A 13,670-nucleotide genomic window follows, 5' to 3' on the forward strand; every position below is an offset into this window, starting at 1 on the left:
TGCCTCCCCTCTTGACCCTTGGGGGTATACCAGGGACCCTGACCCTTCACCTGTCAGTGCAGCTGCTCCTTGGGCTAAAGACTTGCACCTTTGAAACCCTCCCCATGTGGAGCCCACCCCCCATGAAAGGCTCTTGTATGTAGAGAGGAGGGAGGAAGGGGATTTATCTGAATACACGGTTCAGCCTTCTGTTGTGTGATTTTTTTTTTTTTTTTTTTTTTGCGGTACGCGGGCCTCTCACTGTTGTGGCCCCTCCCGTTGCAGAGCACAGGCTCCGGATGCGCAGGCCCAGCGGTCATGGCTCACGGGCCCAGCCGCTCCGCGGCATGTGGGATCTTCCCGGACTGGGGCACGAACCCGCGTCCCCTGCATCGGCAGGCAGACTCTCAACCACTGCGCCGCCAGGGAAGCCCCTGTTGTGTGACTTTTGAAATGGTTTGTGTAATCGAGGATCTCTTTGCTTGCTTTGGGAAAAGAATCTCAAGGATAAAGCAGGTGGATTTGTGGCTGGCTGCTCTCAAGGGAACTCGCTTCTGTGTGTCCAGATCTTGGCTTTGTGGAGTCCTGCTTCAGGGCCTCCACCATGGAAGCTAGATATTGCTTCAGTTTAACTTGAAAAATCCAGTACCGATATCAGACTGCTTCGGGGGGAGGCCCACACAGGAAAGGTTTGACAGCCATATTTAAACAGCCCTGTATCGTTGGGTTGCTCCAAGGAGCTGACCTGTAAACTTCAGAAGGGAGCCCATGAACACGACTGTGTTGGGGCAGGGAGACTCCAGGGTCAAGACCAGGGTCTCTACCCGCTCGTCCATATGTAGGTAGACGTCAACCCTGGACGCTCTGGCACTAGCCGGCAGGGTCTGCTTGACCTGGCGTCAGGTGACTCTGCCTTCTGCTGTTCCAAGAGGGGACCCCTTGGGGGTGCAGACGGCCTCGCCGCTGTTTGCCTGGGTGAGAGAATTTAATCCCCGTTGTGGATGACACCTTAATGCACTAAAAGAAGATTACTTATTTTTAAAGCCTGCTTTCCATTTTGTTCTCATCCATTTGGCAAATGGGACATTATTACTCTCAGAGAGGCAGGGGCAGAGCCTGGCCCTGGACACGGATTTGGCCTAATGGTCATATCCCTCCAGCTGGACCCCTAGGAACACTGGTGGCATTTTGTTTGGCCGTATCAAAACTGATCAGGTTGTTGATGTGATTAGTTTTTCCAGCTGAATATACTAAAGAGAGGCCAAGCAATGGTCGGTTTATATGACAGGTATTATTTAGAGGGTCAGAAAGCCATAGGGCCAGGGAAGACCCTCCAGGGGGGTCTCTGTGAAAGGGCGTTCAGACCCTTCGATGTCCCATTTTTAGTGACTCCACTTACTTTCCTGATGTGACTTGAATGGTAATTGTGACCTTTGGAGGCTTGCATTCTAGAAGTTTTAAAGTCTTTTAAAATCTTTGTTGGACTATTTGTTTATTTGCTTTTAACCAGGTGCTTGGGCTATCTGTGTATCGGGAATGGAGCAGTGGGGTAGCTTTTTGTAGAACTGGGTACAAACGGAAACCAAACTCTTTCTTGAGTCAGGGCGCTAAGGAAGCTGTCAGTGTTCTCGGTAACATTCTAATTCGCTTAGTGTAGACGTTTCCAAAGAAGAAGTCAACCAGTCCCTGTCTGGTTTTTAATTTTAAGCAGTGAGACAAAGAACAGAGAGTCGTGTCACTTGTGTGTATAACTCATCCGGCAACAAAATCCATTCCTTCTGGGACTTCCCTGGCGGTCCGGTGGTTAAGACTCCACGCTCCCAATACAGGGGGCTCAGGTTCTATCTCTGGTCGGGGAACTAAGATCCCGCATGCCACGTGGCTCGGCCAAAAACAAGTTCCTTCTAAAAGGGTTGTTTATAGAGCATTTATTTTTAAAACGAATACATGACATTTCTTATACAAACATTTTTTTGTGCCACCCTCCGATGAGCTCTGGAGATGCAATAACATGATGAAGATGTAGAAATAACCCACATAAATCAGTCCTCTGAGAGGGACTTGACAAGAACGGATGAAAATAAGGGTGGTGCGGTTTTCTGCCAGTATTTGGAAAAGGCAAGATTTCCTTTTTCTAACCCTGCTCTGTCAAGAGCATTTATAGTGGACACTGGAAATGGGCCCCTGCAGGCGGCCTGGTATGGTACAGCTCAGGTTCTTGTTGGAGGGGCGGGTGGGCCCCGAGCGGAGTGGGTTAGCCAGGGATCAGCAGGGGGACATGTTTTTAGTCTGAACTTTGTGAAATAGCAGTTATCCTGACAAAGTAAATGTTTTGACAGTCTTCCTACTTGGTATTTTAGGTTCTAAATCCACCAGAGAATTAAAAGAATTTTTCCTTCCTTCCCAAGTGACACCATCCAATATGGGGTCAGCAGTTCCCTGGGGAACGTGGAATCCATCCCGCCGTACCCTCAGCCTCTGCCAACCCGGCTTTGGCCGGACGCACGGGCCGCCTACTGGACCCCCTCCACCCTCTCCCACTGCCCTTGCTCCCTCTGCCTTTGCACACCTGGCACCTGGCCTTCTGGTCCTCCCACGCTGGGCTTGCTTGGCATCTTTGCCAGGAGGGTGGCCGACCCCTCGTTCTGGAAGGTCTGCTCCAGTAGGGGGACTCTGTGACAGAAACGCGGTACTTCTCTGTGCGGTAGCAGCGTTCACACTCATCCCTCTAAAATGCTTTGAGATTTATGTCAGGAATATGGTCAGGTTTATTCCTGATGTAATTATTTTGTCTCATAGGTCTTTAAATGAGCTCATTTTACAACTTTTTTTTTTTTTTTTTTTTGCGGTACGCGGTCCTCTCACTGCTGTGGCCTCTCCCGTTGCGGAGCACAGGCTCCGGACGCGCAGGCTCAGCGGCCATGGCTCACGGGCCCAGCCGCTCCGCGGCATGTGGGATCTTCCCAGACCGGGGCACGAACCCGTGTCCCGTGCATCGGCAGGCGGACTCTCAACCACTGCGCCACCAGGGAAGCCCTGAGCTCATTTTATAATTCTATTTTTGTTAAGGCTATATCATTTTGTAACTGTTTAATATTTCATTCGTTCTTTGAATTATCCCTGCATCTTTGAAAACCACAATAGGTTAAAATTTATTAACATAGAAACAATTTCTTGCGTTCTGGGTACGTTTTTAATTTTTTCCTTGTAACATCCATAAGAAGTTTTCTTTTTAAGGCCCATTTTTAGTGAGAGACGGTGGCTAATGGCGTTCACTCCATGTGAATGTGGAACTGTCTGGGCAAGTTAAAATCGGCTGCGTGGAGAAATAGAGCGAAGCCATGTTTAAAGAAAAAGATCTTTATGAGTGGAAAGATCCTAACTAGCTTTGGGCAAGCCAGAGTTAGCTTCCAGGAATCCACCAGGAAGAAGAGATCTGAAATACTGTTTCTAGTTTTCAAATGACTGCATAGTAGAAAAGGTGTGAATCTGGGTATTCATCCATTTTTGAAACTCTGAATTCTTGTCCTTGCTGGTTTATAGAGTCCAGATTATTTTGTACAGTGAAATGAAGATGGGTGAGGTGCAAGCTCTCCTCTCTCTTGCGTAAAGTTCCGTTGTTTTATGGCCCCTTCTCTAGGTGGTGTTTTGTCATGTCGTGGGCGAGACCATCCAGTTCCTGGTCAGCGTGGGGCTACCCTCGTCCGAGGACACGGGGCGCCCGCTCTACAGTGTGCGGCTCTCCCCGCTTCATCTACAGGTAAAGTTGGGGAGACTGAGCGAGTCCTAGGAAAACAGTTCTCATAAACCTGCAGGGTGAGAGGGTGCAATCAGACGTGCATGCTCCTGTTTTCATTAATTACTGTTCATTTCATAAGTTTCGAACTGTCACCTTCCATATTGTCTCTGTAGGAAATAAAGTGTGTGTGAAATAGGTGTATGTATACACACACACACACATATATACACACATAGATATATACAGACACACATATATACACGCACACATATGTACACGTATGTATAACGAATTCAGAGTCTCCCAACCATCCAGTACGGGAGATATGGTATTTTTCAAGGCACTGAAGCATATCAAGGGTGTGTCGACTGTTAGATTAAGGAAAATGTCATCTGAGAGAAGGCAGGTGGTTCTATTTCAGGATCAAGTACTAGACCTCAGAAGTCTCCTGCAGCTTGGAAAACAGCTTGGGGCTGGACTTGGCATTCCTCCTTTTAGTGTTCGAAAAAGTCAGCTTTAAAAGACCCTTATTATTTTTATATGTTAAAGGATGAGTACTACCATTGTTTTTTGGATAATAGACATTATTATAATAATTGTATTAGACTTACATAATTATAACTTTTATGATTGATACATTTATATATTGTATCTGTAACATTAATAATTATACATAAAGCAATTATAAATAGAGACATATGTAATAATTATAATAGACCTATTAGTGAAACTTACGGATGCCTAAACCATCAGATAGCTGTGCATGTCGCACACACAGGAGCAGGAGTTCACGGAAGCTCTTGTGTAGCCGGTGTGTAAAAATTGTGAATTTCTGAGTCTGCGTCGGGGGTCTCTGCTGATGCAGGCCGTTCCCTCTCCTCTGTCCTTGTGCTTGACTGCTAATTTGGGGGACAAGCGCAAATCATTCAGGGTTCTCAACCACAGGGGAAGATTATATTCCATTTGCTTTGCTTAAAAGACATGGTTTGAAACAACCAGAGCAAGCACAAAAATTTCTAGCTCCCTAAATGGCTTTTCTCTGAAACCCAGCCTCCCCAGCCCTACCCTGGTAACATGCCCTTTCCGAGAGTCGAAGAGGTTAAGTTGACCTCGTGGACTTGTCAGATGTTAAAGCCCTGCTGCTCCCCCCACTTAGTTTTTTGGACAATGTGATCAGAAGATTATTTTAAAGTCTGGGACACACGTACCCAGCATGACACACGTTTCAGGATGGGGTGAGTCCAGCAAGGACCACAAACATTCACTGAGGAAACATAGTTTCTGAGATACTGTTTATGTGCCCTCTTCGGCAGCTCAGATACAGGTAACACAATTGTATCTTTGATCTCTTACCATAGTTTAAAAGCAGCCTGTGGATTACCTCTCAGAGCAGGGGCAGCTGCTAGAGGTTGGTGAATTATTAATGCTCATGGCAGGAGGCATCCCGTCCTCCGCTGTTCTTCAGATAAAAGATGCATAGAGACGAGCGGCTAACCCCTCTCCCCGACCTGGTGGGAGCGACTCGGGGACTGTGGCAATGAAATTAAAGTGCACTTTTTTTTTTTTTTTTTTTTTGCGGTACACGGGCCTCTCACTGTTGTGGCCTCTCCCGTTGGGGAGCGCAGGCTCAGCGGCCATGGCTCACGGGCCCAGCCGCTCCGCGGCATGTGGGATCTTCCCGGACCGGGGCACGAACCCGTGTCCCCTGCATCGGCAGGCGGACTCCCAACCACTGCGCCACCAGGGAAGCCCTAAAGTGCACTTTTGCGAGAGTCACCCAGAATTATAGGGCAAGGGAAGCATCATTTCTCTTACCTCATGCTAGTTGCTAGTGTGAGGGAGAGTTCTGAGTACTACGAAAACAAGTCTAAAGCCATTCTCTCCTTCCCTTTCCCTGGGTGGTGGGGCAGAGGCGTGGAGGTGGGAAGGGTCAAATTTTGGCTTTCGAATGAGTCTCCAGCTGAAGGAGGAGGATGGCGTATCAGTTTGCTCTAGCTGCTCAAACAAGTCACCATAATCTTAGCTGAAAACAGCACACGTTTATCATGTCACCATTCTGGAGGTCTGATGTCCAACACAGGCTAAAATCCTGGTGTTGGTGGGCTGCCTTCCTTTCTGGAAGCTCTTGGGGGAGAATCTGTCTCCTTGCTCACCCGTCATCAGCAGGATTCCGCTGCTTATGGTTGCAGGACTGCGGGTCGAATTCCTTGCTGGCTGTCAGCTAAGGGCAAGGTCCCAGGTTCGAGAGGCAACCTCATTCCTGGGTTCCTGGCATCCTTCTCTGTCTTCCAGTCACGTCTCCCTGGCATGCTCGTGTGTCTTCCTCTTCCACTTTTAAGGGCCCCTATGCTTCCCCAGGGATCACTGGGTTAATGCAGGGTTGTCACCACACCCCAAGGTCCTTACCCTAATCACACCTGTAGAGTCCCTTTTGCCATGTGAGGTAATATATCCACATGGGATTGGGGTGAGGACATCTTTGGGGGGGCAGGCGTTATTCTCCCACGACAGATGGGTAGGGCCGGAAGGGGCATCGGGAGAGATCAGAGTCCAAGTGGAGGTTGTGTAGTGGCCCCGGCAAGAGAGGATAAGAATGCTGACGGCTCAGTACACAAGCCTCGGGGGCTGTGTCAGCATGTGGGGCTGGACAAGGCGTCCTGCTCCCTTCTCTTTGTCCCCCCGGCTCCATTATGCCTTGGTGGTGCTCGCAGAAGAGAGCTGCAAGGCAGAGGGCTGGTCATCGAGAGGCTGCAGGGTTTCCATGGCACCTGGCCTTTAGCCCCGACCCTGACGTTCCTCTCCAAGTGACAGGCTGGGGCAGAGGAAGGCGCCGGGGAGGGCGGGGTGGGCTACACAACAGGGAAAGGGAGGTCAGGGGATTTGGGACCCTCCTTTCCATTTTGAAAGCACACCGTCTGCCAAGGAGGTGATAAATAACAGTCTAAGAAAACAAATGAACACACAGACACATTTTGAGGCTCCAGTGAAGAGAGCAGTCCTCCAATAATCTTTTTTTTTCTTCTTTAATAGCTGGAGCTCCACATGAAGGAGAAGAGAGAAGACATTCAGGTCAAGTGGTCCTTCATCAGCGCGCCAGAGATGGCCATTACGGTCCAGCCCAAAGCGCCGGGGGAGGTCAGTCCGTGAGTGTTTGTGATTCCTGCCTCGTGTACGCGCAAACATCGCACGTTATGACCACCTGCCCTGGGAGACGGGGCCTCTGATTAATGCGTGTCTGATGTGTGATCCCGGGGAATGCACAGGGCAGTGATGGGGCAGCGTTGGTGGGCGGGGTGGAGGGTAGGGGAGGTGGGGAGGGCCTTCCGTGGATTTAATGCCAGCTCTCACCTGGGCTGCACCTGCGATCACCTGGCAGCTTTTAAAAATCCTGAAGCCTGCCCTGTCCCCCAGGCTTTTAAAAATCCTGAAGCCTGCCCTGTCCCCCAGGCTTTTAAAAATCCTGAAGCCTGCCCTGTCCCCCAGGCTTTTAAAAATCCTGAAGCCTGCCGTGTCCCCCAGGCAGGGTTAATTGGACCGGGGATTTTTAAAGCACTTGTGTGCAGTGGTTGAAAACCGTGACAGTGATGGAACCTAGGTTTCCTCACCGCTCTATCGCACCTGACCCTCAGATGCTTCCTTCACTGTGAGGGCGCTCGACTCACCTACAGCTCAGCCTGAGTCCAAAGCCTGGCTTCCAAGGCCACCACCTCCTTTCTCCCCACAGCTTTTGCATAGCTGTGTCTCAAGTCTGAAGGTGATCTCCCCGCTTCCTGTGGTCCTGGGGGTGTGAGGAAGTGAATTTGGGAGAAGGAGGGGCCTGCCGAGTCACATGGGTGCTGTCACTTTCAGTTGCTGGAAAGATCGTGGAAAATTTAATAATTTGTCCATAAATAGTATAACTGTTTGAGCCTTGATGTAGGTGTAGGCAGTTTGTTTTTAAGACTAAGAAGTTTGACTTGTAATTCTTTTCCCTTGCATACGTCAGAAGTGGAATTGTTGGCCTGACCGTTTAGTTGTACAAAGTTCGCGTGTTAAGTGTTTCCCTAGTCACTGCTTTATTTTCTCTTTCTCCTTCCCGCCCACGTTTGCATCTGCTTTCCCCCACCTGGCACTGCTTTTTCAGGCCTACAGTGCACAGAGAACGGTTCTGTGAACGGCTCCCCTGCCACCTCTGACATCAGACTTCCTAAGTTCAAGATTGCTCTGCTGGTCTTCATAGCAGAGTGTATCCCGCCGAGGGGGCACTGAGTTCTGTGTTCAAAAACTACTCACGTTAAGTGTTTTCCTCTGTGTGGTTATGTTACCAACCGGATGTGAGTTCATGTGAGCAGATGTCAGCATTTGCTTCTGTTAGTACCGTTTCAGGTTTTGTCCCCCATCGTTGTTGATTTACATAGTTTTTGAACGTGCAGAATATTAACATAGTTCAAAAGTCAAAATTACATGAACTGTTGTTCATGAACTCCACCCCATCCATGCCCTGCTCTCTGCTCGCTTGTTTCTTTCGTTTTCGTTTACCCATCCTAGGTTTCTTTTTGCAAAACGGACCTTATTCCCCCATTCTCACCCACTCAGTGGCATGCTGTGTGCACTCTTCACACCTTGCTCCCCACAAGGCCCTGTACGTTTCTCTGCCAACCATGGGCTCCCCATATTAATGAGAAGCGTGACTTTCCCAATGAAGTAATCCTGTGGGATTAAACAGCCCCTTGGAGCTGGGTCCTGTGGGCTTAGTAACCCCTTGGAGCTGGGTCCTGTGGACTTAGTAACCCCTTGGACCCCTGGTGGTTGAGATGGCATGGGGGCAGGGGGACAGCTATAAAGGAAGGTCGCCAAGTCAGCTGCTCTGTGGATCTAAAATGTGATGGTCTCTGAGCACCCCAGAACCCATCTTTCCCCCTTGGTTTCCTCCTCTGTCAAGTGAGGAGAAATGTGCGGGTTAAAAAAGATAGAAATAGATAAACCAAGTGCAGTACATCCATAAATGGACTATTATTCAGTCGTTAAAAAGATTGGAGTACTAATATGTGCTAGATTAGGAATGAACCTTGAAAACATTGTGCTCAGTAACAGAAGCCAGACATAAATGACCATGTCACATGATCCCATTTCTATGAAATACCCAGAATACACAAATCCATGAAGACGCAAAGCAGATTAGTGGCTGTCAGGGGCTGTCGTGGGGAGGATTGGGGAGTGACTGCTAATGAGTAAAGGGTTTACTTTGGAGGTGATGGAAATATTTTGGAACTAGATAGAGGTGATAGTTTTACAACACCGTGTATGTACGTACTAAACACCACTGAAATGCATACCTTAAAATGGTTACATTTATGTTATGTGAATTCACCTCAGTTTAAAAATAAGGGTATCAAGAACCTATTGCAATAAGAGAAAGATGATGGCGGAGCGGTTCTCAGTGCAGACCCTGGGGCCTTCGTGCCTGGGCTTAACTCTCAGCTCTGCCACTTATGAGCTGCGAGACCCCACACACGCTAATTAATTTCTCTGTGCCTCAGTTTCCTCATCTGTAAAATGGGGACGATGATTTTCAACGTGGTTGTGGGGATTAAACTAGTTAATATGTGTAAGTGTGTAGCATCGGGCCTGACACATCCTAAGAGTGACGTAAGTGTGAGCCATTTTGATTATTAGTAGTTTAGAGATCCTGGCAGAGAGTAGATTTTCAGTAAATGGCAGATTTGGCCTAAGTTTGCTGTAACAAGGCCTGGCCAGCTGGTTGTCCTTGGGACACCACAGACCAATTTCTGAAATCACTTCCAGCCCCGCAAGTTGGAAGATTTTTCAATAGGTCTGTGGTCCTGGTGGAAATCAAGTCCTGCCAGCGTCCATCCCCCTGCGCAGGGGGCGCTGGAGCCCCACAGTGGGGACATTTACGCCAGAAGTGACGAGGGACACAGAGGGCCCTGGAGCCGTCAATGGCAGAGCCAGAATCGTGGCCAGGGTGGCCGAGCACCGGCACCCACCACACTGCCGCCGCTCTCCTGAAACCACGGAACGATGGCGTGGATGGCAGCAGGGCTGGCAGGGCTCGACATTTTCTTTTAGCAGGTGTCCAGCCAGATCCAGTTTTTAAGCGTTCAAAACAAAAGCTATTATATTTAAATAAGGCTTTTAACTGAGATTTTAAAAAATAGATCCTCCTTGCTTAAAAATTGAGAGATAAGATATGCAGAAAAGTGCATATATTGTAAGTGCGCAGCTGATTGAAGCTTCCACACACTGACCATTCATGAGTGCCCAGCGCCCAGCACCACAAACAGAGCAGGGTCAGCTCCCCAGAAAACCCCCTCTGCCCGCTTCCACTCACTACCTGCAGCCCCTACAAAGGGTAACCATGCTCCTGACTTCTAACAGGTATGACTTATCTATGCTTGCAGCTAATAATTACCTCAAACCCAGCAGCGTGAAACAACACACATTTACCTCATAGTATCTGTCAGTCAGTCCAGGCTTAACTGGGTCCCCTGCTCGGGGTCTCATGGGCTGTCATCATGGTCTGGGCTGACTGTCCTTCCTAGAGCTCGGGATCCTCTTCCAGTCTCCTATGGTTGTTGGCAAAACTCGGTTCCTTGTGGTTGTAGGACTGAGGTCCTCAGTTCCTTGATGGCTGTGGGCTGGGGCTGCTCTCAGCTCCTTGAAGCCCTGCAGTTCTGTGCCATGTGGCTGCCCTCACACGTGGAAGCTGACTTCTTCAAGGTTAGGAGGAGAATCTCTTGCTCTGGTTTGCTAAGAGGGAGCTGTATATAACATAACCTTTGGCCATCACATCCCTTTGCCGTATTCCATTGGCTGGAAGCAAGTCACGGGCGCCACCTGCCCTCCAGGCGAGGGGATGATGCAGAACATGACTCGTTGAGGGTCATCTTAGGATTCTGCCCACAAACAGCATTAGCTTAGTTTTGCTTGTTTTGGTACTTTAAATAAAGGAGTCATGCAGTACTGTGTATGTGTTTTTCCGTGTTTGGTTTCTTTCACTTAACATTATGTCTGTGAGATTCATCTGTGTCTTTGTGTGTGCCTGTAACATTGTTTGTGCTCATCGCCCTGTGGTATTCCATTGTGTGACTGCACAGAACTTGTGTATCTGTTCAGGTATTGATGGATACTTAGGTAGTTTCCAGTTTGGGGTCATTATGCATAGTGGTGCTCTGAACATTCTAGGACACATGAGCGCGTTTCTGTTGGGTATTAATTATTGTAGCCTTATAGAGCTTGACACCTGGTGATGCAAGTCATCCTGCTGTGTTATTCTTCTACAAGCTTGTCTTCATTTTTATTGAGCCTTTCCATTTACTTGAATACCATTTATTTTTTTTTCTTCTTATTTATTTTGATGTGGGCCATTTTTAAAGTCTTTATTGAATTTGTTACATGATTGCTTCTGCTTTTACGTTTTGGTGTTTTGTTTTGGTTTTTTTTTGGCCACAAAGCATGTGGGATCTTAGCTCCCCAACCAGGGATTGAACCCGCAACCCCTGCATTGGAAGGTGACGTTGTAACCAGCGGACCACCAGGGAAGTCCCTTGACTACCTTTTAATAAAAAATTAAAAAAAAAATCAAACATCAGGCAAGAAAGAAAAAACATGTGCCTGTATGTTTACAGGAAAGGACTGAAAAGATATACACAGAAATGTTAACACATGTCTATGTTGCACATGTCTTATCTTTAACTTTTAAAAACAAGGAGGATGGGGCTTCCCTGGTGGCCCAGTGGTTGAGAGTCCGCCTGCCGATGCGGGGGACACGGGTTCGTGCCCCGGTCCGGGAAGATCCCACGTGCCGCGGAGCGGCTGGGCCCGTGAGCCATGGCCGCTGAGCCTGCATGTGGGAGAGGCCACAGCAGTGAGAGGCCCGCGTACCGCAAAAAAACCAAAAACAAACAAAAAAAACACAAGGAGGATGAATGACTTCTGAGATCAGCAAAGATAAGAGTGAGTGAGTGTCTCACTGTCCTAGTCTGATCTCCTGGAGCCCTGGTGACCCCCAAGTCTGTTTGGTCCCAGGGACATCTGGAGAGCCATGCATTTGCTTGCCCACTTGTACATGTGCCCGGTTACGAGATGGCTTGGTGACTCCCTCCTCTTTCGGCAGGACCAGGCAGTTGGGGCAGATGCAGTCTCTGAAAGTCTCAAGGATATTGTGAAGCACCTGGTTAGCTCTGCGTCCCCATCAGCGGTTCTGAGCACAAAGCCTATGGATGTGAGGGGAGTTCAGGTAAACCAGTTCACCGGGTTGTGGGTGCTTCATGACTCCCTGAAGGACCGTGGTCCACCCGCCTGGAGAATTTGTGTGCATTTCCCACGCTCGCCCCCCATCCCTGCACCTTGCCTCTGCCCCCCCCCCCCCCCCCCCCCGCGGTAGAGCGAGATTGCACGGTTGCTTGCTGGTGGGTGATGACCACGGTCTGGGGCAAAGCTCTGAGTTCAGGGCACAGGGTTCTGAAGCCCCATGGGAGGAAAGGAAGAGGAGTCTGGCCCGCTCAGCAGCGTCCAAGCCGAAGTAGCCCAGATCCTCTCCTTTTAGGAACCAGAACTTGACTTTTTGCTGTGCCCCCAGAGACTGTTGTCTGGGATCGCACCCTTCCAGAACTAAGGTACCTGGGAACTGCCCCGAGGCAGGCAGAGTGAGCGCACTGGACCCACAGACTTTTAGCCCAGGACGGGGACAGCCTCCGTCCACACTGCCTCTCAGGGGTCTGTCGCCCTCAGGCAGTGTGGACACATGAGGCCATCTCCTCTGTGGGGTCCTTTCCCCGCTGGCGACCCCCCTCCCCATGCTGGGGCCCTCCCCACCGCCCAATTAGGTGCCAATTCTCTGGCTAAATTCACGTCCAGGGCATTCGCCCAGGACAGCCTCCCTGGGCTTGGTCCCGCACATCTCTTTTGGCGACACATCTAAAAACCTTGGCTTGAGGTCAACTAATTCTCCTAGTCATGAGCAGATCTTTTCGTGATGACTATGCAAAACACACTTACAGTCCCTAAAGTTATTTTTCCTATGTCTTTCCAGTATTTTTATGTGGCATGTGGAATAGCCACTGTTATTATATAGTGGGGGGTGAAGTCAGTGTGAAAGGGTAACTTCTTGTTTTTTTAAGTCTATTGAATTTATTACAGTATAGCTTCTGTTTTTTATGTTTTGGGTTTTTGGCCACGAGGCATGTAGGATCTTAGCTCCCTGACCAGGGATCGAACCCTCACCCTCTGCCTTGGAAGGCGAAGCCTTAACCACTGGAGAGCCAGGGAAGTCCCTCAAGTATAACTTTTCATATGATTTTTTGCTGCAGGCTCTCGGTCTCTGGTTCCTGTTAGGGCATCACCACTGTGAGAGTGTAGAGCCTGGAGACAAAATCTCTTTGATCCGCTGCACAGATATCAGGGGATCGCAGTGCTTTGTGGTTCGCTCTGGGTTGAAGGTTATCAGAACAGGAGAAACCTGATGCGGCAGAGGAGCAGCTGAGTAAGCAGCCGAGCAGAGGGAGGGGCTCGTGGGTGTGCGCGCAGGGTTCCCAGGGCTGTGCCGCCAGGTGGGGCTCGGCCCAGAGACGGGGGGTCAGGCCAGGCTTCCCAGAGGCGAGAGCACAGAGGCTTGGCTGTTCTCTCTTTCAGTAATTCTATCCTGGTGGCTTAGTTCAGATCAGAGCTGCCTGTTTTGAATATGACTATACATTTTTAATGTCAACGTTTGAGAAACTTCACAAAATAGTAGTGCATTTTTAGAATACACTGATTCAGAAAATAAAGGGACCGGGACTACCATAAATTCAATAATGCTTTTAAATAAATTTGTAGACTGTATGTATCAAAATAACACGCATATTATATTAGGGTTCTCTAGAGAAACAGAACCAATGGATGTGTGTGTGTGTGTGTGTGTGTGTGTGTGTGTGTGTGTAATAGCCCCCATAACTGCATGGCCAACTATATA

At 48.9% G+C, this 13,670-nt stretch overlaps 1 protein-coding gene across 1 annotated transcript in view; it reads left to right on the top strand.

Moving 5' to 3' along the window:
* C2CD2 (C2 calcium dependent domain containing 2) overlaps positions 1-13,670 on the top strand; it is a 59,290-nt gene that overhangs the window by 23,414 nt on the left and 22,206 nt on the right. The window contains exons 3-5 of the mRNA XM_060010281.1: positions 3,620-3,739; positions 6,749-6,853; positions 11,835-11,957. Of these exons, the coding sequence (XP_059866264.1) occupies positions 3,620-3,739; positions 6,749-6,853; positions 11,835-11,957 (348 nt within the window). The remainder of the gene's footprint in view (positions 1-3,619; positions 3,740-6,748; positions 6,854-11,834; positions 11,958-13,670) is intronic.

This window comes from Delphinus delphis, chromosome 4 (genome assembly GCF_949987515.2).
Source record: "Delphinus delphis chromosome 4, mDelDel1.2, whole genome shotgun sequence".
NCBI classification, from domain to species: Eukaryota; Metazoa; Chordata; class Mammalia; order Artiodactyla; family Delphinidae; genus Delphinus; species Delphinus delphis.